Source organism: Pinus tabuliformis, chromosome 8 (assembly GCF_031772625.1).
Source record: "Pinus tabuliformis cultivar Carrire ecotype Pingquan chromosome 8, CPIR1, whole genome shotgun sequence".
NCBI classification, from domain to species: domain Eukaryota; kingdom Viridiplantae; phylum Streptophyta; class Pinopsida; order Pinales; family Pinaceae; genus Pinus; species Pinus tabuliformis.
Window position 1 is genome coordinate 1492287225 of NC_142294.1, and position 26912 is coordinate 1492314136.

The 26912-nt window shown below is 36.4% G+C and overlaps 1 protein-coding gene across 1 annotated transcript in view; it reads left to right on the plus strand.

The window, feature by feature from the left end:
* The window catches only part of LOC149241474 (calcium-transporting ATPase 8, plasma membrane-type-like), a 209618-nt gene extending 190700 nt beyond the window's left edge, over positions 1 to 18918 (plus strand). Inside the window, exons 25-30 of the mRNA XM_089370556.1 lie at positions 17482 to 17527; positions 17674 to 17808; positions 17949 to 18056; positions 18321 to 18412; positions 18538 to 18623; positions 18779 to 18918. Coding sequence (XP_089226682.1) covers positions 17482 to 17527; positions 17674 to 17808; positions 17949 to 18056; positions 18321 to 18412; positions 18538 to 18623; positions 18779 to 18849 — 538 coding nt within the window. The 3' untranslated portion in view covers positions 18850 to 18918. The remainder of the gene's footprint in view (positions 1 to 17481; positions 17528 to 17673; positions 17809 to 17948; positions 18057 to 18320; positions 18413 to 18537; positions 18624 to 18778) is intronic.
* Positions 18919 to 26912: the final 7994 nt, after the last annotated feature.

The following is a 26912-nucleotide window of genomic DNA, read 5'->3' on the forward strand; positions in this document are numbered from 1 at the left end:
TCTATTTATGTTTATGAATTAGTTACTTTTTGATGAAAAACACTAATAATCTAACATGAAGAAGATCCTAATCTAAACAAGTAAAAAGTATTCATAAACAATCACTAATGCAAGAGAAATCACCTAATGCTAATGCCCTAGATTTCTCAATATGCTATCAGAGCTAAGGCACTGAAGTTAAAGGGAGGGCGTCTAATCAAAGAGACACTCAAGGATTGAGTTTCAAGAAAGGAATCAAAGCAAGTCGAAGGTTATCAAAAGATCAAGATCTACATTGAAGAATCAAACCCTAGATCGAAGAAGCGGTCTACAACAACAAAAGCTTTGAATCCTATAGTCATCATCAAAAGACCACAAAGACATTCATCAAGTTATGTACAAAGCAAGGTAGCTCGAAGTACTTTAAAGTTCAAGATCACATCATCTTGTAGAGAGTCGAAATCCTAGAAGCATTTCTGATCTACACTACAAGAGAAGTCGAAGTATCTTGAAGGCGAGAAGGCATTATCATCATCTTCAAAGCTATAAGGCAAGCTCCCTATCATTGGAAGGGTCCCCTCCTTATCCTTGTAGAATATCATTTGAGGACGTAGCAAAACATCCTCATCTATCACCATCAACAAAGAGATCTAGATCTAAAGGTGTTGTCATCATAAAAGGAGCAATTTCCTCTCACTGAAGAAGGATTTTTCGTTTAGAATAAGATCATCCAAAAGGAGGACTAATACATCTTCAATCATCATCAAAGTGATCAAGTTGAATATTTCATCTTCACTTTTCAAGTAATTATCTTTCATTCTTTAATCAATTTGGTAAAATGACTTCGTGTTTGCAAGGAGATCTATAAGCTGGTTGGGTCATCGAAATTCCTTGCATGAAAAAGGAGGATAGACATAGTCCTCGAAGAAAGTGAAGTCATTGAACATATCAATGGAAAGGTCTCCTCTGAATACATGGAAAGGGATCAAAGGGCTCAAGGGATTCTTATGTAATCAATCAAAGATCCCTCATCCCTATATAGCAGTATTGGAGACATCAAAGAGATATATATGATAGATTGGTAGAGCTATTATCTGAAGATGCGATAAAGAAGGTCACATCACATAGATCTGATCTATACAAATTGAAGGTATCAAAGGATAAAGGGTTATCTTCATACAATTGCAAGATCTGAGAAAGATAATACTCATTGTTTTGAATGCACTAACTAATGAACAAGGTAACAATGTCTATGAGGATAAGAAGGCTATCCCATTCAACAACTTGTGGTTTCTATGCAAGATAGAAGAAGACAGGTTGAGTGCAAAAATGTTGGAGGATCAAATGAAAGGATTCAAACATTTTGTCGAAAGGAAAGAAGAACATATCTAAGATTCAATGCTATGAACATTACAAGAAATATTGTCCTTAGCTTAAGAAGGACAATAACAAGAAGAATAGAGAAGAAGTCCATTTCACCGAAGAAGTGGAGGAAGCTGAAAGAAGGAAGTCCAAGGAAGAAGAAAAGCATTAGAAGTAAGAGCTCATGACATCACCATAAGAAATATGAAGGATGTCTAATAGTCAACTTTGAAGGATATAGCTCTTGGTGACCTCATTGAAAGATCAAAGGAAGAAGTCATCTAGGACAAGTCTCATCATACATCAGTCAAAAGGGAAACATCTGCTGAATAAGGATATGCGAGATCCTCAAGATTCTCTAATGGAATCCTCATCGGAGGATTCACCGATCTAGAGTGGAAGCAAGTGTTTCATTAGGAACTCCAACTTGTGGAGTTCATGGGATGATGGTATGATGACATAAGAGACAAAGCAGATCAAAAGGTTGAAGATATTTTCAATCAAGGAAGTTGCTGAAAGAAGCCTAGATGACCTAAAGGTAAATGAGGTATGTATGCTTGTATTCAATACTATAATGTCATGTCATATGGTTGCAGGTAACATGGATCACTACTTCTACGTTGAGAAGCATGATCAAAGGAAAAAGGATCTCCTCCTTCGAAAGGATGCAAGAAGGCATAGGTCACTAGATGAAATCAACATAATATGTCCTCATATGAAGTATAAGGTGATTGACTACAATTAAGGAACTCTGATTGGAAGCTCCTGGAATGAAATGTGTGAAAGGAAGGAAGAGATTGTGAGATATGAAACCTTGGTAAAGGAAATCAACATCCAGAAGACCAAGAAAGATTTGACTAGGAAATCTCCCGGAAAGATATGAAGACTCTGATGGAAGTCTGAAAAAGATGGAGACCCTTGACAATGGATATCTTTGGGAGATGTGTCAACATGTAGGATGCTGATGCACACTGGAAGATGTCATGATGAAAGACTATCACAAAGGTAATTTTGAGTTAAGTGTTCATCTCTTATTTTTGAACAAATACCTAGATGGGCTTATGCAGGACTGCTAAAGGGAAGAACTGTGGATGACTTCCAAGAGGACCATATAGTAGGATGTAAGATCCTTGCGGAAAATATGGCATGAAGAAGGCAACATGACATGAAGCAAGGCCAGATGAAGGCTGATGGATCACCTTCTAATGAAAGGAATGATGACATGACTGACTCGTGGATGAAAGTGATGGATGGTTTGTGCCCTATGAAGAAGCCACAATAGATAAAGACTCCTGGACAAAGAAATTCATGACATTGAAGGAAGGAGCTCTTCAAGCAGCTGGTCAAGGAGTTGTTGTAGGTCCCTAATCAAGAGGGAGCTTGAAAGCAAGTTTCTTACTTGGAGGAAACTTGGAAATTCCTAAGCCAAGAGGGAGCTTAGGTACATTCCTTCCATAGAAATGAGTATATTCCGTTATTGGAATTGATATGTCCTCCCTAATTGAGAGGGAGAGATAGACACATCATTCTAGTCTTCACCTGGGAAGACAGAATGGAGGATTGGGTAATCATATGGCATCCGATAGTCTTTGAGGATGAGATAGGGCATCCAAGATAAGGGTAGTCGTGGACCGATATTCTTTGAGGACTGGCTATCCAAGATAAGAATAGTCCAAAGAAGGTCATACTTTGTGAACACCCGGGTGGAGTATGTACCTTGAGAGAATGATTTTTGGTGTCTATGAATCATTGGTATCGTCAGCATTGTGATATGATCATGTGGATAGAGCTATTAGTCAAGGACTTTCTATGTGACAATGATGGTTGATATGATGCTAGATAGATGGGTCACCAATTTGATTTTTCTTATGAGAAATTCTTCAGATTGAGAATGACCAAGTACCATTATGAATACCTCCTTAGATAAGAGGGAGTGTTGTAAAATGTAACAAGGTTTGGTCTTCATAATGACTTGTAATTATGATCTCTGTGAATAATGAAAAGAAGAGAATAAAATTATTTTTATAATGCCTTGCTTCATGGGTTTCATGAGCAAGGGGTTTATTTTAGATGGCTCCCATTGAGAGCCTTAGGATTCGTCAAAGAGTCAATGTCATGTAAAATGTAATCTAGTAAAATAGCCCTCCAACGATAAGCACACAATCCTCTTCCTATGTCGGTCTCAAGATAAATAAAGGAGGTCATGTTGGCTCACATTATGGAGATACATCGGTTCATAAATTCATGTCGGCTTATATATACAAATATACCACTATATATACCCATCTCGGCCTATTCCACAGTTAGAAGATTTCATATCTATCTCTAAGTTTTTCGATTGGGTAAAAACAAAGAATTTCGGATATCTAGCATAGTGAAGACTTCAGATACCTCTGAGATTTCATAGAGTTCGATGTGAGAAAAGGAGCTTGGTCTAAGGCACAAGAATGGAGATTGGGTAGGGAATTCGGATCCCTCTTATGTTCAGATCACAGTGACAACAAGGAGTATTGAAGGGCCAACGAAATATTCTCTAGGATAACACAGTTCAGATCTCTTTGAAGATTGGTACACAGTGGAAGCAAGACATATTCGAAGTTCAGATGAGTTTCTGGAGGAAGTTGAAGGGACAACGAGATGCTACCTACATCGAAGAGTCTCTCTGTCTAGGTATCACATCAAGTGCAGAGAAGCAGTCTTGAAGACATGACAGTTTGGTATAACCACAAATCATTGTTGATGACAGTAAGTAGGTCTCACGAGAAGAGATCTAGATGAGATCTCAGTGATGTCAATGTCTCAATGCTGAGAGGATCAAAGAGGAAGAGGAGTCAACAGAAAGAGAAGACAGTCTAGAGGACTTGTGGCTTGGTCTTGGAGTAGCTAATAGATCAAGGGTCTTGGTCTTGGTATTCATTAATTGGAATCTATATAAGAAGAATTTGTGCAGGTTTTCCTCTCAAAGAGTGAGAGATTTTGGCCCTGGCTTATACCTACATGTTGTGTCTCTTGTCTATTTATGTTCATGCATTGGTTACTGTTTGATGAAGAAGAACACTAATAATCTAACATGAAGAAGATCCTAATCTAAGCAGGTAAAAAACATTCACAAGCAGTCACTAATGGAAGATAAATCACCTAATGTTAATGCCCTAGATTTGTCAACAAAGACTTCTTCCGGAGACTTGTTGTTTAAGGCTTAGTGTGAAGATCTATTTTGGACATAGATAACAACGTTAGCAACTTCTCCCCATAGAAACCTTGGTAACTTCTAATCATGCAACATATCTTTGATTGCTTCCATGATAGTTTTCTTCTTTCTTTCAGCGACACCATTTTGTTCTAGGTTATATGGTACGACGGTCTCTTTCCTGATTCCAACTTCTTTGCAGAAATTAATGAAATCATTTGAAGTGAACTATCCTCCATTGTCATATCTGAAGATTTTGTTCATCTTTCCAATTTGTTTTTCTACCAGAGCTTTGAAGTCTTTGAACATGTTAAATGCTTGACTTTTGTTTTTCAAAAGGAAAATCCATGTTTTGCAAGAAAAATCATCCACAAAGATTATATAATACAAGTAGCCACCAAGAGAAGTTAGAGGCACAGGTCCACAAAAATCAGAATGTATAAGATGAAGTACCATACTCGTTTTGCTTTCGCTTGAAGGGAATGGTCCCTTTACATGCTTTCCTCTTGCACACCCTTGGCAGACCCCATCATGATCCACTCTCATCTCTGACATTCCAGAAACCATCTTTCTCACATGAGACAATGCTTTATAGTGCAGATGAGCTAACCTTCAGTGCCAAAGTTCACATTGATGATTGCTGTCATGAATCAATGCATGGATTGGTCTTCAATTGACTTTATAAAGACCTTCAAATCTCGATCCAAGAGTGAAGGCATCTCTTATGCTAGATCTCATTGGATGGGTGAAAACTTTTCCATTTATGAAAACAACTTTCATTCCTTTATCTTCTAAGGAAGATATATATACAAGATTCTTTTCCAAACCATGTACATACAAAACTTCTTGAAGAAATATAGTTTTACCTTGATCCAAATGAAAAGAAACATAACCACATCCCTTTATAGGATATGTAGAGTTATCTCCAAGTACGATTTTCAGATCCTTCTCCTTCTCAACCAGATTTGAGAGAACCTCTTTATAACCAGTAAAGTGCCTTGAAGTACCATTATCAACCAACCAACTATCACAATAATTTGTAGGAGAGGAACTAGAAAGAGCAGTAATAAGAAAGTACTTTGATTTGTCTGAGTTGCATTATTATCATGCCTTGGGTTCCTTGAAGTCTTGGAAAAAAGGTAGCTTTCTTTACGAACAACAAAAGCTCATCTTCTTCTTATATAATCAGATATGAAGTTGTTGCTATGATTGTTGAAGTTGGATCTTGGTGCTCTTTTGTTTTCAAGACAGTCACGGGCATAGTGGCCATGCTTATGATAGTTGTAGCATTGAACTTTTGATAATTCTCTATTTGATTTATAGGAACTGTTGGATCTGGGCGCAGAGTTTCTTGAAAAGTGATTACCTCTTCTTCCTTTGTACTTCTTGGACAACAAAGACATTAGGTTCTCCCTCTTCATGCTTGGGAATTCTTTCTTTGGAAATCATTTTGGCCTCTTCTTGACTGCACTTTCACAAGAGCTCATTAAATGTGGGAAACTTATCATTGTTGTTGATGGTAGTGATAAAAGTCTCTCAAGTAGGAGAAAGACCTCAAAGTGTAATCACCACCAACCCTTTATTAGATACAATTTCACCAACAGTTGACAGTTGATCCTTGATTTTTGATATCTTCATGAAATACGCTTGAATGGTTTTTTTTTCATCTTAATGTCCTTGAGTTGATTCTTCAAAACAAGGATTTGAATTAAGTTGTTTACTTGATACATTCCAATCAACTTGTTATACATTTCTTTATATTTCTTCAAGTTGGAGACATAGGTGATGAGATGGTCTCCAAGAGAATCAAGGATATTTTTTAGCCTTAAATTCTCCTTTCTTCTATCTAGCCTTGATAGCAGCATTCGATTTTTCTGGTGGTTCTACTACCTCACCTTCAACATATTCCAATACATCATGTTCCTCAAGAGTAATATCCAATCTTTCTTTCCATGGACCAAAATTCAAAACATCATTCAATTTCTCTTCATTCTTGAAGTAAGAAGAAGACATCTTGATCTAGTCAAACTGATTTCAGCAACAAGTAGAAGGAGAAACAAGTGATGTTTCAACAGTAAATAGAGGCAACAAGTGATATTTCAACAGTAAATAGGAGTAGCAAGTGATATTTCTGCAGTAAATATGAGCAACAAGTGATATTTCAGCAGTAAATAGAAGGGGCAACAAGTGATATTTTAGCAGAAAATAGGGGTGACAACTCTTATCTTCTTGGGTTTGTCTTCACCAATGCTTTGATACCATGTTGAAAATCAGATGTTCTATGTTGTAACAATCACTTATTACAAAATTTCTTTATGCTTCAATATTAGTTAAGCAATTTAAATAGAACATAAACCAAATGCACAATAGAAGATAGCCAAGAACATAATGGGACACAAAGAATTTAAGTCCAATCACTGGGGAAAAACCCACAAGGGGAAAACACAACCAGATTCTTCTTCTATTAGATTGACGACCAAAAGTTGTATACACAACAGAAATATTAAAATACGTCACAGAAAAAGACATGCATTGTAGGATAGAAATTGTAAATTGCATATTGTATAAAAGAATGAATGTAGGATGAGTACAAATGAGAATGAGGGTCTTGTATATATAGCCAGGTAAGTACCCTTTCACGAATAAGCATGTCTCTAAGACATTCCTTTTCATTATTAACTAACTAACCATTAGTTAATTTACTTATTATTTATTATTATATTTATATTATTATGGTTATTATATATTATCTATTTTGATCTATTTTCACATAATTTATGTTCATAACATTGTCTTCCCATTCAAAAATCTTTGTCTTCAAACCTTGTTGATGAAAGGGCTCGATCTCTTTTTTGTTACATATGTCTTTGCTTGATCTCTTTTTCCGCTACTAATGCCTTCTCGTCTCGGAACAATCATCTTTGTCGATACAATTTGATATGATTCTTGGAGCGATATATAAAATTGTTGTACCGAGAACAGATCAGACCATCCTAGATTAACCTTCTATACAATTTTCTGATCACTGGAACTTTGTAACGAATTGTTATTAGTACACTGAATTGAGCTCACTTTGTTAGGATATTCCGACACATAGGAAATAGTTAAGTACAACTTGGTCTAGTATAGAGTTAGGTATAGAGTTAGGTAAAGTGTGTTTCTTTACTATGTACATTTTGTAACTTACAATCTGACGGTCATGATATGTAGTGATCCGACGGTTCATTCTCTCCTCGGTATTACCGACACTTGATCCATGGCTTAACACCCGATTGGTCCATGATTTCTATTTAAAGCGCATGGAGGGTCATTTGTAGGGTAATCCGTCTATGAGAGAAGCATATGTAAATTTTCATTCTTTTATTAATAAATTGCCTGAAGTGGCCACGTTGGCTCAGGCCGTGGACTGTTTCCCTCTTTGAGGGTTTTAACTACGTCAAAATACTGGTGTATTGATCTGTGATCTGTTTGTGAGCGGTGTCCTTTGGTGTTCTGTATGAGGAACTTACCCTGTAAATTCCTACATGGTATCAGAGCTATTTGAGGGCCGTGTCCGTTGGTGATCCAAATCTGAAGCCGGTAGAATTGCATCCGACTGCAGTTTCCTAGATCTACTGTTTCTGACTGCTTTCGGGCCGAGAGGACTGCTCTGTTGTGTTGGGAGCATCTGTTCCAATGAGGAACCCCTTTCGTTTCACGCGAAAAGGTTTCCGGTAGCCCTAGCTGCGTCATTTTTAAGATCTGGAGGTATACAGTGTTTATTTGCAGTTTACAGTCATTTTCTCTCTGTTTATTTCAGTTTCAGTTTATTTAGCCTTTTTTATTACCTGATTTGAACCTTTCATTTCTGCGTATGCTTTTTGCCCCGCGACTCTGTGCGATCTGGGCAAATCAGAAACAGAAAGGAAGGATTTTTCTCGTGCGTATGCTCTTTTCCGCTGCGCCTTAGTGTGATCTCGGAAAATCAGAAACATTGAGAAAAATATTTAGTTTCCGGCTAAAGCTAACTTCGAGCCGCAAGATTCGTTTTTGAAAATATTTAGTTTCCGACTAAAGCTAACTTCGAGCTGTAAGGTTCGTTTTTTTTTGTATTTCCGTGTTGGGTTTTGTGTTTTTTGTTTTGTAGGGAAAAAGAGCTTTCTCAAAGCAAGCACGCAACCCAAAGCATCAACCCCCCTCTCTCTCTCTCTCAAACTTTTTGTATAGCTCACTTGGTGCAAAGCTAATTTATGAGAGTAGAGGTCTTGGGTTCAAGTCTCCATTTTGTGGAGGCGGACTTTTTCATTTCCGCACATTCCCGCACTTCGTCGACGACTTCGTCAATTTTTTTTTCAAAAAGCCATAACTTCTTCATCCGGAAGCCGTTTTCAGAACCATTTTTTTCTAAACGGCCTAATTTTTCGAGATCTTTCCATTGGTACACTTAGTTTCAACATCTACAGCTTCAGTTTCTATTAAAAATGGAAAGTCCATGCCAAGTCATTCTTGATAGCACTAACTACTTCCAATGGTGGTCCTACATTGTGGATTTACTTAGAAGTAAAGGTCTTTACAGAATAGCCACAGGCCAAGAGACCAAACCAAAAGATGAAGATAAGGCAGCTAAATGGGAAAATAGGCAAGACCAAGCACGTGGGTTGATAGGGATGTCTATTTCTCCAGATCTTAGATTCCATATTGCAGAACTTGATACTCCTGATGAAGCACTGCAACAGATTACTAAAGTCTTTGGAATTAAAAATGAACTTAAAGCCCATCAACTTGAAAATGAATTGCTTACATTGGACCCCAATAATTTTTCTTGCATTGAAGATTTTTTGTCCAAATTCAAGACCCTTAGACTTCTCTTGGAAGGTGTTAAGGTTAAGAAAGAAGATAGTAGCCTTATCTACTCCATTCTTACTAAGTTGGGACCAGCCTATTCTGTGTTTGTTTCCACCTTCCATTCTACAAGAGAAGCCTTCATTTCTCAAGGACAAACCTACAAGTCCCCTTCCTTTGATTCATTTTGTGATTCTTTAATAAGAGAACAAGAAAAAATCTTACACCTTGGTCTTCTTCATCTTGGAAACTCTTCTAAGAAAGCGTTAGCTGCCCAGCAGCAACCAAATCCAAAGAATCCTAAGAAGTTGTATCCCAAAAAGAATGGTCCTAAACCAAACAAGGGTCCTAAGCAATTTCAGACTCAAAATGAAAAATCATTTCAACAAAATAATAAGACAAATAAAAGCAAAGGGAAGAAGACTGATAGACATTGCAACTTTTGTAATCGAGATGGCCACTTAGAATCCAAATGCTTTAAGAAGATGGAAGCCTTGGAAGCAGCAATGAAGAAGCATAACATCCATTTGGAGCACTCTTCAACTTCAACTTCATCTTCAAGAATGACACTTTCTGCATGTGGTTGTTAAGCATCTCGGTCTAGCTATGCACTAAATGTATCTTCTTCTTCTCATTCTCATGAGTGGCTCATTGATTCTGGAGCTTCTTATCACATGGCCAAAAACAAAGCCATGTTTTCTTCTTTAAATGATTGTAACACCAAAAATATATATGTTGGTAATAATAGATCTCTTAGTGTTGTAGGGACTGGAACTGTTCATCTAGACAATGGTCAGTTTAATGATGTATTATGTGTTCCAACCTTATCCTGCAACCTTCTATCTGTATATCAAATAACTCATTCAGGTGAAGGTAAAATCGTTGAATTTTCACCTCACGATGTTGTAATTAAGGACCTAAGAGATCTTAGACAGATTTTAGCTACTGGCATTGCTGATGATTCTACAAGGTTGTATAAGTTTCACAACTTTGGGTCATCAAATCTTCCCTCAGTATTTGTTGCTCATAATGATGAAGTGAGCAAACTTTGGCATGAACAATTTGGTCACTTAAACTATCACTCTCTTCAGACTCTATGTAAAGAAAATATGGTGACAGGTCTTCCAATGGTATCTTGCAGAGATGGTGTTTGTTCCGGATGTGTACTCGGAAAATATCATCGGGACAGTTTTGAAAAACGTGCCTCTTGGCATGCCTCAGCCCTTTTACAGCTCGTGCATAGTGATTTATGTGGTCCACTTCCAGTTGCTTCATTCTCTGGCTACAAGTATTTCTTAACTTTCATTGATGATTTCTCCAGACGCACTTGGGTATACTTCTTAAAACTCAAGAGTGAAGTATTTAACATGTTCTTGGCCTTTAAGGCCTTTGTTGAAAAACAATTTGGACATCAAATTCTTAAGCTAAGATCTGATAATGGCGAAGAATATGTTAAAAACACATTCATCAACTTTTGCACTGAGAATGGAATTCAAATGCAACATACTGTTCCATATACTCCACAACAAAATGGTGTAGCTGAAAGGAAGAATCGCACCTTAAAGGAAATGGCTAATTGTATGCTTCAATCTAAAGGACTTAGTCTTAATTATTGGGCAGAAGCAATTAACTGTGCAAATTACATAATAAATCACACTCTTACTAAGGTTTTAAAGAATATCACTCCAGAAGAAGCATGGAGCTCAATTAAACCAGATGTAAGTCACTTTCATGTTTTTGGAAGTGAAGCATGGGCCCATATTCCAGATGAGAAACATAAAGCTTTAGAACCTAAGAGTGAAAAATGTATTTTTGTTGGATATTCTGAAGATGTCAAAGGATATAGACTTATTCCACTTAAGTCCAAAAATGTTATCATTAGAAGAGATGTAAAGTTTGCTGAAAATATATCGGCCTACGAGCCTAGTTCGGCGGATGTGCCACCTCTCCCTATCTCTTCTACTTTTGAAAATATTTCTTCTTCAGATGATGAAAGCGAGGATGAAACTCCTCCCCCACCTTCTCAGGATCCTCCTTCAGCTCCTCAGCTTCCAAAATGGGTCCGTGCTACTCGGGATGCAGCAGGTGATCTTGCCGGTGATCCTACAGATCAGCGACGTACACGTTCTCATTTCGAGAGAGCCTCTTCTTTACTGGCTCAAGCTTCAGTGAATTATGATCCTGACACCTTTGTAGAAGCTTCAGGCCATCCAGATTGGGAAGCAGCTATGAATGAAGAATATCATTCATTATTGGCAAATGATACATGGGATCTTGTTCCTCTACCAAAGGGACGAAAACTTGTTAGATGCAAATGGGTTTACAGAACCAAGTATGGACCAGATGGGAAAGTTGATAAACATAAAGCTCGTCTTGTTGCTAAGGGTTTTTCACAAGTTGAAGGCATTGACTATACTGAAACCTTCTCCCCTGTTGCCAAAATGAACTCTATCCGCCTTGTTCTTTCCCTTGCTGCTTCTTTCAAATGGGAAGTCCATCAGATGGATGTTAAATCCGCCTTCTTGCATGGGGACTTGCATGAAGAAATCTATATGGAACAACCTATTGGCTTTATACAAACAGACTCCAGCCTTGTATGTCGGCTTAAGAAATCCCTTTATGGTCTCAAGCAAGCTCCTCGAGCTTGGTATGCCAAAATGGATAACTTTCTTTTAGAAAATGGCTTTTCTAGGTGTCATTCTGACAATACTGTCTACACCAAGAAAGTGGGCAAGTCTCTTATCATTCTTGTTCTTTATGTTGATGATCTTATCCTGACTGGTAGTGATCCCAAACTTATAAACCATGTGAAGTCTAGCCTTAAAAGGAAGTTTGAAATGACAGACTTAGGACACTTACATTATTTTCTCGGTCTTCAAGTCTTGCAATCCAAGGAAGGTATTTCCCTTTCTCAGTCCAAGTATGCCTGTGATATTCTACGCCATTTTCACATGGAAGACTGTAAGCCAGCCCCTTCTCCCTTTTAGTCTGGAGTCAAACTTTCAGTCACTTGTACTTCTCCTGAAGGTGATGCTACCTTATACCGTCAACTTGTAGGAAAACTTTTGTATCTAACCCATACTTGTCCTGACCTTTCCTTTGCTGTTGGCCTTGTTGCTCGGCTTATGCAAAACCCACGTGAAAGTCATTGGAAAGCAGCTAAAAGAATACTTCGTTATGTTCGAGGTACAATTCAGTTTGGGATTCATTACAGTGCCGAAGCATCTCCTCTATTGGTTGGTTTCACTGATTCCGATTGGGCTGGTGACCCTGATGATCGGAAGTCTACTGCAGGTTATGTGTTCACTCTTGGTTCAGGGCCTATTACATGGGCTTGCAAGAAACAAGGTGCCATTTCTCTTTCTTCAGCAGAAGCAGAGTATCGTGGTGCCGTAGAAGCTAGTAAGAAAGCCTTGTGGCTTCGTCGGATCCTGTCAGAGTTTGGCTTTCAGCAGCAGCATCCGACTACACTTTGGTGTGATAATCAAAGTGCCATTTAGCTATGCAAAGATCTAGTCCAACATCAGCGCAGCAAACACATTGAACTGCACATGCACTTCATCAGAAAGCTCATTCACGACCATGTTCTTGAAGTGCAATATTGTTCGACAGATGATCAAGTTGCAGACATCTTTACAAAGGCTCTCACAGAGGCGAAGTTCACTAAACTTCGATTTATGGTTGGAGTTCAGGAAGTTGTCACTAAGGGGGGACAGGCTCTAGTGCCTCCTTCCTTCTCCTATTGTGTCATATTTGTAAATCCTTCAATCCTATCCCAAGTTGTTCTTAAGGGGGGATGTTAGGATATTCCGACACATAGGAAATAGTTAAGTACAACTTGGTCTAGTATAGAGTTAGGTAAAGTGTGTTTCTTTACTATATACATTTTGTAACTTACAATCCGACGGTCATGATATGTAATGATCTGACGGTTCATTCTCTCGGTATTACCGACACTTGATCCGTGGCTTAACACCCGATTGGTCCATGATTTCTATTTAAAGCGCATGGAGGGTCATTTGTAGGGTAATCCGTCTATGAGAGAAGCATATGTAAATTTTCATTCTTTTATTAATAAATTGCCTGAAGTGGCTGCGTTGGCTCAAGTCGTGGACTGTTTCCCTCTTTGAGGGTTTTAACCACGTCAAAATACTGGTGTATTGATCTGTGATCTGTTTGTGAGCGGTGTCCTTTGGTGTTCTGTCTGAGGAACTTACCCTGTAAATTCCTACACACTTCAATATTCTTCAGAACATAAGTTTGTTGTTTATGTTCTGTATATTGATTAAGGTGTATACTCTTGTGATTCATATGTAGATAAGGAGTTTTTATTGAACTTCCTTTAAATTTTTTATGGAAGTTTCCTAATTTCCTTCAGGGATTGTTGTCGTTGAATTGATCACTGAATCCTCATTTGGAGTGTTCGTCGTTTGAACGGAAACCTCTGAGTACATCTTTACTTCAGTAGGATTTGGATTTTCCTAAACTGTGAGATTAGTCGAATTGATGTTTGTTTCTTATTCCCGAACTTGGATTACTACATCTAGCAATTTTGATGCTTCTTTTGCGACAATTTCTTCGAACCTATTCGTCAATGATTTCTTGTCGTCCTTAAGTTTTTTAACCTATTTGAGCAGATTTTGGTTATAATTTTTGAGATATAAGTATTCCTCATTTTCTGAGTCAACTTTATTTTGGCCTTCAAGCTTCTCGTCTTTTAAACACTTGATTTGTTCTAATAATTTTTTGTTAAGGTCTTTTAAGCATAAAATCTCCTTTTCTTTCTTTGATAGACTTTCGTTGAATTTTTTGTCAAAACTTTCTTTTTCTTGTTTTAACTTGTGATTCTTAGATTTACATTTTCTCACTTGCGTAAGTAGTTTTTTATTACACTCCTTCAAACACGAATTTTCTTTATTTTTGTTGGATATGAATTCTTCAAGTTCTTTTTTCTTTCCTGATACTTTATCTGGAATCTCTTGAAACATTAGTTTTGAAATATCCTTAAGATATTTTGATGAAGATATTATCAGTTTTGATTTTGTTGTCATGTCTTGGAACATTACCATCTTTCTTTTGTAAGGGAACATCAAGTTTTTTTTTGGTGTTTAAAATGAACGTACCTAATTCTTTGAACCAAGGTCGACCGAGAATTATGTCAACCTCTTCGTCAAACATAGTTATGACACTAAATTGAGATGTGTACTTATAATGATCAATTGTCACTTGTAAATCATTAATATCATTTTTTTTTTTGCCAAAAATATATGTTCTTTCTCCTATGTTTGAGTCTGAAATTAATAGTTGATTTGTCATATTAACATTGATGTAATTTTTCTCGTCGCTTGTACTAATAGCGATATTATTTTTTTTCCATTGGATAGGCCCTCTTAATGTAATTAACTTGTGATGTGTGATTAAAACACCTTTATAAGAAAGTTGCCATTCCTTCGTCATTTTAGAAGTAGGCTCTATTCGTTTTTTCTTCAAAAATGGATTTTTTCTTTAAAATAAGTGCCCTTTTATTTGATAAACTTGAACACCTTTATAAATTCTTTTAACTTTTATTTTCCTCAATTATATATTTTTTCCCACTTTAAAATAAGTTAATATAGCTCCACTATTTAAATAAACTGCACCTTATATTTATTATAATGCTTTTAAAAAGTATTGTTCTTTTGTTATAACTTGTTATCCTTATGTCTCTTTATAGTTCTAGATTTAACCCTTTATACACTTTAATATATGGATCTTTAAGTAACCTTCTATAATAATACCCACTTCGTACTTACATATTTTTTCAATAATTTTAGGACTTGAAATTTTCTTTAAATACTCTTTTATGATATAAAACTTCTCTTTACATATTTTTTATTTATAATCTTTTTTTTTTGTTTGAAAAGTTACAACCCTAGTGAAACATGGTTATTCACCTCTTTGGGGTATAATATAAAATATATGTCCACTTATGTGCCTTTGACTCGGATAATTTTCTCTACATAAAAAGTAAAATTTATCATTCACATAAAGAGTTTTTGTATTCCTTTTGCTTTTCTTTTATCTTGAAAATGCCATAGGAAATTACCACGGGTTGCTAAAATCATGGGCTTGTAAACCACTTAATGAAGAATCAAAATAATATTATCTACTCTTCATTTTCTTACATATAGTTTTAAAGATATTTGGAAAGATTCTCTCATAACTTTATCATGCACTTTTTATCAATAGTGTGAAACCTTTATATATATATATATATATATATATATATATGGTCAAAGCCTTGAATGACGAAACAAAGAAACTCCAACTTTGTGTAGCGAAACGCTTCAATTGTGACGACAACAAGGTTGATGAAGGAATAATGACCAACGGTCAGATCAGACATGGCTCTGATACCAACGTAACGACACAAAATCGGATACGCAACGGAAATATTAAAATACTTTGTAGACAAAGACATTCATTGTAGGATAAAATTTGTAAATTGTATATTGTATAAAAGAATGAATGTAGGATGAGTACAAATGAGAATGACGGTCCTGTATATATAGCCAGGTAAGTACCCTTTCATGAACATGCATGTCTCTAAGACATGCCTTTTCATTATTAACTAAATGACCATTAGTTAATTTACTTATTATTTATTATTATATTTATATTATTATGGTTATTATTTATTATCTACTTTTACATAATTTATATTCATAACACAATTGTTCAGTAGAAATACCAAGTACAATGACAGATCAAGAGAATGGGTAAGTTCACCCAAATCTGAACAAGCTGTAGCATGAAGATCACTGGTATCAACAATTGATGCAAACACTGAATCAACCTTCAAGTTCTGCTCTTACTCTCCAATTCTCTGTCTCAAGTTCAAATCCTTCTTTCACATTCCACAAGTCATGGGGGGAGAAGATATGAGCCACATATATAAAGGAAGAGCATGCCTTAGTGTAACTCATATGCCAAATAGGGAAGAGTAACTTAAGCCATTATGGAGAGAGACAATGCATGCCTTTAATGGAGGAATCTCGCATGCTTTGAGGAGGGTAACTCGTGCCCTTTTAGGAAGAGTGACTCATGCCATTAAGGAGAGAGGGTAACGAATGCCATTTAAAGAGAGCTACGCATGCCTTTGTAACTTATGCATTTAAGGAGAGAGTGTAACATATGCATTAAAGAGTGCATAAGGGGAATCTTTATGAAATGTCTTAATGATTGTAAAAGAGTGTAAGAGGAGTGCAACGAATCCATTAAGAGAAAGAGAGAGTAACATAGTACCTTGTGATTCATCCAGGAGAGAGGAGAACAAAATGATTGAGAGGGAAAAGTGCCTTGAAATTTCTTGTAATAATAATATCATAGTATCATAAGGATAATAATAAAGGTAATGATAATATTGATGATTAAGTTAAAATTGAACTATTAAAATTGATTAATGATAAGTAATGTGATTTTCTATAGACTATACTTCATTACCAATTGATACAAGGTTATTTACTATTTTGGGAAATTCATGCTTGACTTTCTCCTTGAGAATTGTCAAAAATGAAATTTTATTCAAGAAAATTGAGATGCTAGGTATGACTTAGGCATGACTTTCTACTTGAGAATTGTCAAAAATGAAATTTTATTCAAGAAAATTTATCTCTGGCATGCCAATTTTCAACCGTAATCTGGGTGAGCCTAAGAAAACTATGCTTGGCATATTTAGCACTTGTGTGGGTCCATAATAATGAGTGAATGCTTTATAAACTTGGGATATAAAGAATTTAGGCAGTACTACCCTTGAATGACTCGTTTTTTTATTTTGTTATCATTCTGTTTTTCGCCGGCATGCCGGCATGGTAGCTGTATTTAAATTAGAATGCAGATTATTTTTGTTTTATTAAAATAGAACATGCATGCAATTCTCGATGTTCTTGTAGATAGAGGAAAATTATTTATCCGAGAGTTTCTAAGATGTTGTGTGCTCTCTTCTGGAAGATGATTAGATGTGATATTTAAAGAAAATATCTACTGTAATTTTATTGTAATGGTTCGATGTTTATGTCATAAACGTTGGCTTAAAGTGTAAAAACAATGGCACTCGCAAATCATCACCATTATTTAAATATTGATTGCAGGGAACCCCTCATCACAAACATTATGTGGAGAAATGTTATGACGCAAGTATGTATTCACTTGTCCTTTCGTAGTGAATAAGAAATCCAGTATCATTTCATAACATAATAGTGAAAAAGATTCAAGTATTATCTCAGATCATAATAGTTAGTAAAGAGTTTTAAGATGCATTGATGGCTCTTGAAAGCTTGCAGGCTTTGTACCAAGTTACAGTCCTCCTTATACTTACGTTTAAGGGGAGTGACATTTTAAAGCTGAAGCATGATAACACAGGCCATTCAGACACAGTGAGGAACACTGTAATTTTTAATGCCTTTGTCTTTTGCCAAGTAAGTTCGCAAATTCAATTCTTAATACAGGTTTTACTTGCTTTTTTTTCCTTCTTCTCGGAGAACTATCTTTTTTCTCGAAATAGGTTGTCCAAAAATATTCCATGCTTTTGATTTTTTTTAAATGGCTGCATTAACAGATATTCAATGAATTCAATTCAAGGAAACCAGATGAGAAGAACATCTTTCGAGGACTATTTCAAAACCATTTGTTCATTGGAATAATAAGCATTACTCTTGTTCTTCAGGTATGAAGCAACTTAATTTGAAGTTTTAGCTGCTGACAATTGTTCTTTCCTCCTGATTTGCATCAATGCATGCTGACTAACCCTTGGTTGGCTGATTGCTTGAAGCTGACTTTGTATGGGGCAGTTATTTGACGCGGTCGTGCCAAACCAAAATTAAATTTTAAAAATGACCTAAATACTTGAAACTGAACGAATGTTATGTTGGTCTTTGATCGTATTTTATTAATCTTCTAAGCTTTACTAGAATGTTGTATTGATATGCAGGTTTTGATTGTTGAGTTTGCTGGGAAAATTGCATCAACCACTCCCTTGGATTGGAAAAAATGGATTCTCTGTATTGTAATTGGTTTTATAAGGTTTTAAATCTGAACCCTTTGTTTAAGTTTCAATTCATTGGGTATTTTATTGCTTTCATGTCTACTCCAAATCCTGTAGATTAATTGATTTTAAATAATAAAGCTTGTGTAAATTTGTGGGACAGTTGGCCGTTAGCGGCCATTGTAAAATTCATTCCTGTACCTGAAAAGCATTTCTTTGATTACTTCAGTCGTATGAAATCTTCTTCAGGTAACTCATTACGCTGGCCTAGATCAGTTGTATCATTCTCTGATAATAAAATTCTCGTAATTTCACTTGCTGATGTTCTGTGTAGATTGCTTGATTAAAATAAATATATTTTAGGCAGAAAGCCTGAATAACCGTTCATTGATCATTTCTGGCAGAACACAGGTCAATTTCCCGCGGAAGCGTTGAACTGCATAGACAACAAAGTCGTCATGTTGAAATACTATGAGAACACTTCATTAATAAATTTTGCGTCGATATTACCTCGCGCTTAAACAATGAAGTGCACTAGGACCAAGGCCCAAAATGAGGCCGATGGATCTGACAAAACCATTATACATTTTGATTGCAACTTCTAGATATACTTTGGAGATGCCAGCTTTTCTTGTATAGATGAAAGCAGATAAGTTCCATGGACGGACGAGCAAAAACCTGTTTGCAGAATGGTCCGAATGTACTGTACTAAAATTGTAACTTTTAGATACTCCGGCTTCTATTTTTTGATCGTTCATGCAAAGCTACAATTCGTCAGAGCTGCTGTTGGCTTTGTTGTCACCATGTTTGCACAAACAATTATTCCTGCATTTTTTTTGGGATCAAATTTTTGTTCAAATCCCGGTTCTCAACATTGAATAAGATTGTAAAATCTTATTATTGCAGCGAAATTTTCGCTTTCTATTCTGCGAAGCTAGATTTTTCTTTTAGATTCATTTTCTTTGGCAAAATATGTCAGAGAAAACATATTTGAAACTTTTTCAAGTAGCTTGATTTATACACATTTAAGCGTTCAACACTTTTTCCCATGCTCTAACGGTCTGTTATCTTCATTCTGCAAAACATTCCATCTTATGTCGTTGTACGGTCTCCAGCTTGAGCCAAAAGAGATTGACTGCACTTATCACGTAATATTAATTCTGGTACTTTTATAGGTGATAAATGGTAATAGGCATTATCATATTTATAATAATAATGTTAGTGAAATCGATGATGGATTTGTTGGAAATAATAATCCCAACCACCTCAATCAACAGCTTCACAACAGCCACGCTTGTCAGACGTGTAGGTTGTGTTTTTGTTTGAAGATCAAAGAATTGAAGTCAGACGTGAACCATTCTGAAATTCAGCAAGGAATTTAAAGCAGTTAATGTACTTTGGTAAATAGATATGGGCAAGCATCCATTCAGCGAATATTGCTCACATTCCAGAAACACTTGCGTGATTCTGATCACACTCAAAAAAGGGAGCACAAGTCTCTGGGGAGAAAATGGTGGAGCAAATTTTGGTGGGCCCGTGAAAACAACAGTTATAGTGTTTTAATGTGTGTTATTCCACGTGAAATTTTAGTTTTTACTTAGTGAATGAGCCGCAACCTCATGTGAATGTATTTTCATGTTTTAGAATAGAATACTAAGTTTTTATTGTGTTGTTATAAACCCACTTTGTCATTTTTTGCCGTGAGTAAATATTATTCACAAGTCTTTGAAATAGCTCCGTGGTGCGTGAAGCTAGTTGCGCGAAAGTAGCTTTGTGAAAGTCGAAGACCTTTGCCCCTCCATGAAAATTAAATTTCCTAAATTTTTTTAACATGGTATCAAAGCAGGGTAAATATTGTTAGTGTAAAAACAAGTGTTTTGACTAACAATGAAAATTGTTTTGAGCGCGGATTGTTTTTAGCATATTTACCAGCAAGTAGAAAGTTTTGTTTACCCTCAGAAATAGCAACATCAAGCACAAACTTAACTAATCCTCAAATACCTCAGTTTAATGGCAAAAATTATGATTATTGGGTTATTACAATGAAGACCCTGTTTTCTTCTCAAGACATTTGTGATTTGGTGGAGAATGGTCTTCAAGAACTAGCAGATACAACAACATACAATGCTTCTAGATTTAAGACATCTGTGGTTTATATCTTCTAATTTAGTAACCGAAGAACTCACACTAAAAACCATTTTTTCGTCAACGTTTCAAATCCCAACAAGGATCCATCATTAGGACATTCTTGAATGATGATAGTAGAAGAGCTTAAATGAGGGTATTAAATAGTTTTTAATAGTTTGAAGTGAGAATATTAAATGGATGTCGGTTGTTTTAATCGTTTTTTTATTTATTAATATCCTTATTATTTTTTAATTAATTTTAAGATTTTTTAAAAGTATTTTCAAAAGATTATTTATTAATGTAATAATAAATAAATATTTTGATTATTTTAATCTTTAATTATTTAATGAACCCTACTAAATGTTTAAATTTATTATTAAGAGTTTAATTTAGTTAATAGATTCAAAAGTAGATCCAAATAATAATTAATCAAAATTATTATGGATCCCTGTTGGGATTTGAAACATTGACGAAAAAATGGTTTTTACTGTGGGTTCTCCGGTTACTAAATTAGAAAACATACAATGCCTTATCTCAACATGAAAAAGATGTGTTAAGGGACAATAGGAAGAAGGATTCAAAAGCTTTGTTTTATATTTTCCAAGCAGTTCATGAAAGTATTTTTCCAATGGTTGTAACAACAACGAAGTCAAAGCAAGCATGTGACACCCTTCAGATAGCCTACCAAGGCATAGCAAAATTCAAGACAGCGAAGCTGCAAATGTTGATGAGAGATTTTGAAACACTTAGTATGAAAGAGTCTGAGAATATAGACTCGTTTTTTACACATGTAAGTGGGCTGGTTACTCAAATGAGGTCTCATGGTGAGACACTTGAGGAAAGAAGAATAGTTGAGAAAGTTTTGAGAAGTTTGCCAGCAAGGTTTGAGGCCATTGTTGTGGCTATAGAAGAGACAAAGGATCTCTCATAGTACTCAGTGGATGAGCTTAATGCATCACTGATTTTTCATGAACATGGACTGAATAGAGTAGCAAGCTCCTCATTGGAGCATGCCTTCAAGACACAAGTATCATTTGGTCAAGGTCGAGGCAGAGAAAGATCATATGCTAGAGGAAGAGGAAGAAGCCCACATAGAGGTGGAAGAAGCAACCCTTCAAGCTCAAATGGAAGAGGCAGCGATCAAAATCCAAGTCAAAGCCCAAGCCAAAATCAAGCACAAGATCCGAGGTATGATAAATCTCAAGTTCAATGTCATTACTATAAGAAGTATGGTCATTATGCAAATGAATGTAGAAAGAAGCAATATGACATTAGTAACAAACCAAGTGTAAATTTCACAAGAGAAAATCAGAACCATGATAGCATGTTTTTAGCTTGTAATGTAGCACAAGAAAAACAGAGTGATATATGGTATCTAGATTTAAGGTGTAGCAACCACATGTCAGGAAACATAGAAATGTTTTCTGATCTAGATGAAAGTGTGAAATTTGAAGTGACATTAGGGACTGATAGCAAAGTCTCTGTCATGGGAAAAGGAAGAGTTAATATCCTAACAAAGAAGGGGGAGAAGAAATACATCTTAGATGTTTACTTTGTCCCTGGTCTGAAACATAATTTCATGAGCGTTGGACAATTCATGCAGAAAGGCTACAATGTTTTCTTTAAAAATGATGTGTGCACAATTTTGGATAGGCCTCCAAGTAGACATCTGATTGCAAAGGTTCAGATGACATGTTAATAGAATAGCAGAAAAAATAGGAGAAGAAACAACAAAGAAACCACAACAGAATGACCAAGAAACTAAACTGAATTTGGACTGGAATTTGTTATTTAACAATGATTCTCTGCATTCCATTTCATGGGGCATTTGATAGTTTTTATATCATCAACTGTCGTTACATAACTAATTATTCGGTATAAAACGGTCTAGTTACATTTTACCTAAAGTTACTAATTCGTTGTCAAACTAACAAACTCCACCTTGACAACAATTTTCCTAATCTCTTGCCCATGCCCATTCATCATCTTTTCTGCAAGCCAAGAGAAGCTAAACACCACCACAGCTTCTCTATTGTAACTGGCTTTGTGAACATGTCTGCACAATTCTCTTGCGTATGGACCTTTTGAAGAGCTACTTTTCCGCCATCGATCACATGTCTCAGAAAATGATACCTTACATCAATGTGCTTGGTTCTGCTGTGATAAGCAAGATTTGTAGCCAAGTGAATAGCGCTTTGACTGTCACAAAGTACATTCACTTTCTCTTGCGTCCTTCCAATCTCATCGAGCAGACCCTTTAACCAGATTGCTTCTTTACTGGCATCTGAAGCAGCTATATATTCAGCTTCGGTAGTGGACAACGCAACTGTTTCTTGAAGCTTTGACATCCAACTAATTGCTCCACCTGCAAGAGTAAAGACATAACCTGTAGTAGATCTTCTTTTGTCCAAATCACCTGCATAGTCAGCATCTACATATCCGCAGACTGATCCTTCACTACCATTAAAGACGATGCAATGGTCACTTGTGCCTCTTAGATATTGAAGCACCCATTTCACTGCTTGCCAATGTTCTTTACCTGGATTTGCCATGAAACTACTGACAACTCCAACTGCATGTGAAATGTCAGGCCTTGTAGATACCATCGCATACATTAAGTTGCCTACAGCGTTTGCATATGGTACATGAGACATACACTGCTTTTCTTCATCAGCTCTAGGACTCAAAACCGAAGAAAGCTTAAAATGGGAAGCTAAAGGAACATTAACAGGTTTCACATTATTCATAGAGAACTTTTCAAGTACCTTCTCCACATACTTCTGCTGTGACAACCAAAGCTTACCATTTTTCCTGTCTCTGTGTATCTCCATGCCCAAGATATGTTTTGTTGCTCTAAGATCCTTCATATCAAACGTCCTAGAGAGTTGAGCCTTTAACCTGTTGATCTCTTCCATGCTTTTGCTTGCAATAAGCATATCATCAACATACAAAGCTAAGATAATGAATATGCCATTGAAACTTTTGAAGTACACACAATGATCATACTCACTTCTTATAAAGTTCTGGCTCACCATGAAGGAATCAAACTTCTTGTACCATTGTCTGGGAGACTGCCTCAGACCATACAATGATTTCCTGAGCTTGCAAACTAATCTTCTATTGAGACCTTGTACAAAACCTTCTAGTTGTTCCACATATATCTCTTTGTTCAAATCACCATGTAGAAAAGTTGTTTTAACATCTAACTGTTCTAACTCAAGATTAAGCAACGCAGTTAGTGCCAACACAGTACGTATAGAAACAAGTTTTACAACTGGAGAAAAAATCTCATGAAAGTCTATACCTTCAACCTGAGAATACCCTTTTGCTACCAGTCGTGCCTTATACCTTTCAATACGACCATCAACTTTCCGTTTCAGCTTGAAGACCAATTTACATCCAACAACACTTCTCCCTTCAGGAAGCACTACAAGATCCCAGGTATTGTTCTTGGCTAAGGAGTCCATTTCTTCTTCCATAGCCATTTTCCATTTCTCGCTATCTGTATCATCTACTGCTTCCTGATAACGAGAAGGTTCCCCATCTTCAGTAATCAAAGCAAAAGATGAAGCAGAATCTTCATACCTTTTGGGAGTTTTCCTTTCCCTTGTAGACCTTCTCAGAGCGACTGGTTGCTGAACTGGTTTAGAAACTTGCACTGGTTCAGAAGCTTCAACGACTTCCTTTGTGTCTTCAACACCTTTTTCTCCAGAAGTCTCTCCTTCCTTTCGACTATCACCGAAAGGTCTAGCCTCCAACTAAACTCGTTGACTCAGCGATACCTGTTCCTGTTCAATTCTTTCAACATTTGATTTTAACAAAGAGGATTCATCAAATGTTACATCTCTACTAATGACTATCTTCCGCAATGTAGGATCCCACAACCTATATCCTTTCACTGCATAGTCATATCCAACAAAGACATAACATTTCGACTTTGGATCTAATTTTGAACGCTGATTTTTTGGAATAAGAGAATAAGCATCACAGCCAAATATCCTCAAATGTGAATAGTCACAAGACTGACCTGTCCAAACTTCTTCAGGAATTTTACAATCAATTGCTACTGAAGGTGACCTGTTAACTAAATAACAAGCAGTAGATACTGCTTCTGCCCACAACTCCTTTTGCAAGTTAGAATTGCTAATCATACTTCTGGCTCTTTCCATAAGAGTTCGATTCATACGCTCAGCAACACCATTTTGCTAAGGAGTATAAATAGTAGTTTTGTGTCTAACAATGCCCTCATCCTTACAGTATTGTTCAAATTCAACATTTAATAGATTTGCCTATTCTTAGACATTTAATAGATTTGTCTGTTCTTTTCTCTACCATTACTTTAAATTGTTTAAAGACATTTAATACATCAGCTTTCCTTTTTAGCATATAGACCCAAACTCTACGGGAGTAATCATCAATGAACGTTAAAAAATACAATGCACCTCCATATGACACAATAGGGGAAGGTCCCCACAGATAAGAATGAATGTAGTCTAAAACATCTTTACTATTATGATTTCCAACTTTAAATCTCTGTTTACACTGTTTTCCATACACACAATGTCTACAGAAATCTAAATTCAAGGATTTCAGAGCGGGAAGAGATTTACGTTTCATCAGTATATGAAGACCTTTCTCGCTCATATGACCCAATCGCTGATGCCACAGACGAGTACTTGCTTCTTCCTTTTCTGACGCAACCGCTGCTTCACTGACCTGAGTACTTCCTTTTAACCTGTAAAGATTTCCGACCTTTTCTACCTTCATAACCACAAGGGCTCCTTTAAAGACTTTCAAGATGCCATCCTGACCTGTAAACTTATAACCATCTGAATCCATCACTCCCAAAGAGATTAAATTTTTCTTCAAATCAGGTACATGTCTAACACTAGTTAATGTCCTAACTGTGTTATCATACATCTTAATCCTGATATCTCCCATCCCAACAGTCTGACATGACACATTGTTACCCATAAACATAGAACTACCGTTTAGATTTTCATACAAGGTAAACCAATTTCTATGTGGGCACATGTGATGCGAAGCACCAGAGTCTAACACCCAGCTATCAAAACCCTGAGAGACATTACATTCAGGTGAAGTTTCATTTATCATACATAATTCTTCAGCAGATAAAACTTTGTCTATCATACCTGAATCGACCTGATTCGCTTCGTTCTTCGGGTTTTCGGATTCCTTTTGTTTCCAACAGTCCTTCTTCAAGTGTCCAACTTTACTGCAGTTCCAACATTTTGCCTTACATTTCTTTCCCTTCGATTTCGATCTGGAAGACCCCCTTGGTTTTTCTCCTCTTTCCTTTGAGCGTCCTCTAGCGACCATGGCTTCTGATGCAGCTGTTTCAGTGTTGGATTTCCTTCGTACTTCTTCAGACAGAAGAGCTCCCACGACTGATTCAAACTTCAAAGAATCAGCAGAGCTGACGCTGATTGAAGTTACAAAGTGATCCCATGATTCAGGCAGAGAACACAGCAAGGTTATGGCTTTATCTTCTTCCTGTATTTTGACTTCCATATCTGTTAATTGACATATTAGTGTATTAAAAACATTCAAATGTTCTGCAACGTTTGAACCTTCTTTCATCCGAAGACTGTATAACTGTCGTTTCAGATAAATTCTGTTGGTTAATGATTTTGTCATATAGAGGTTTTCAAGTTTTTCCCACAATCTTGACGCCATAGTCTCTTCAACAATGTTGAAGAGAACTTCATCCGCTAGGCATAACCGGATGGTACTGAGAGCTCGGGCATCCAAGTCCTCCCAGTCTGAAGTAGTCATGGTTGCAGGTTTCTTAGTTACCCCATCCAATGCCTTGTGCAACCCTTGTTGCACAAGCAGATCCTTAACTTTCAGTTTCCAAAGAGCAAAATTGCTCTTTCCGGTGAATTTCTCCACCTTGAATCTTGCATTCGACATCTTGGCCATTTTTCCTCCTTCCTAGGGTTTCAGTCTTTCTAGGAATTATTTATAATTTTGTTTGTCTTTCTAAAAAACTGAAAAAAAAAAAATTCCCAACTCAACAGTTTTTTTTTTTTTTTTTTTTTTAATTTCAGATCTTTTGTTTCTTTTCACCCTTTGTTTTTCACAAATTTCTGGAAAAAGAAATTTCTTGGATTTCTTTGATTTGCTTCCCTCCAAATTCAAATTTCTGAGAAAAATTCTCAAAACAAAAAAAAATTACCCGGTTCCACAAGCCAGGCCTCTGGCAGCAAGCAGGCTCCTCCACCGAAGCAGTGTTGCTCTTCTCACAGGGGCATCCTTCATATGCTCCTTCACATGCAGGTGGCCAGCACGCTGAGAATGGGCTTCTTTACAGCCACGTAGGGCTACCTTCAAACACAGGTCCAACACGTTCTGGTTTTCTCGCTTTGGTCAACGCAGAGAGCAGAGAGA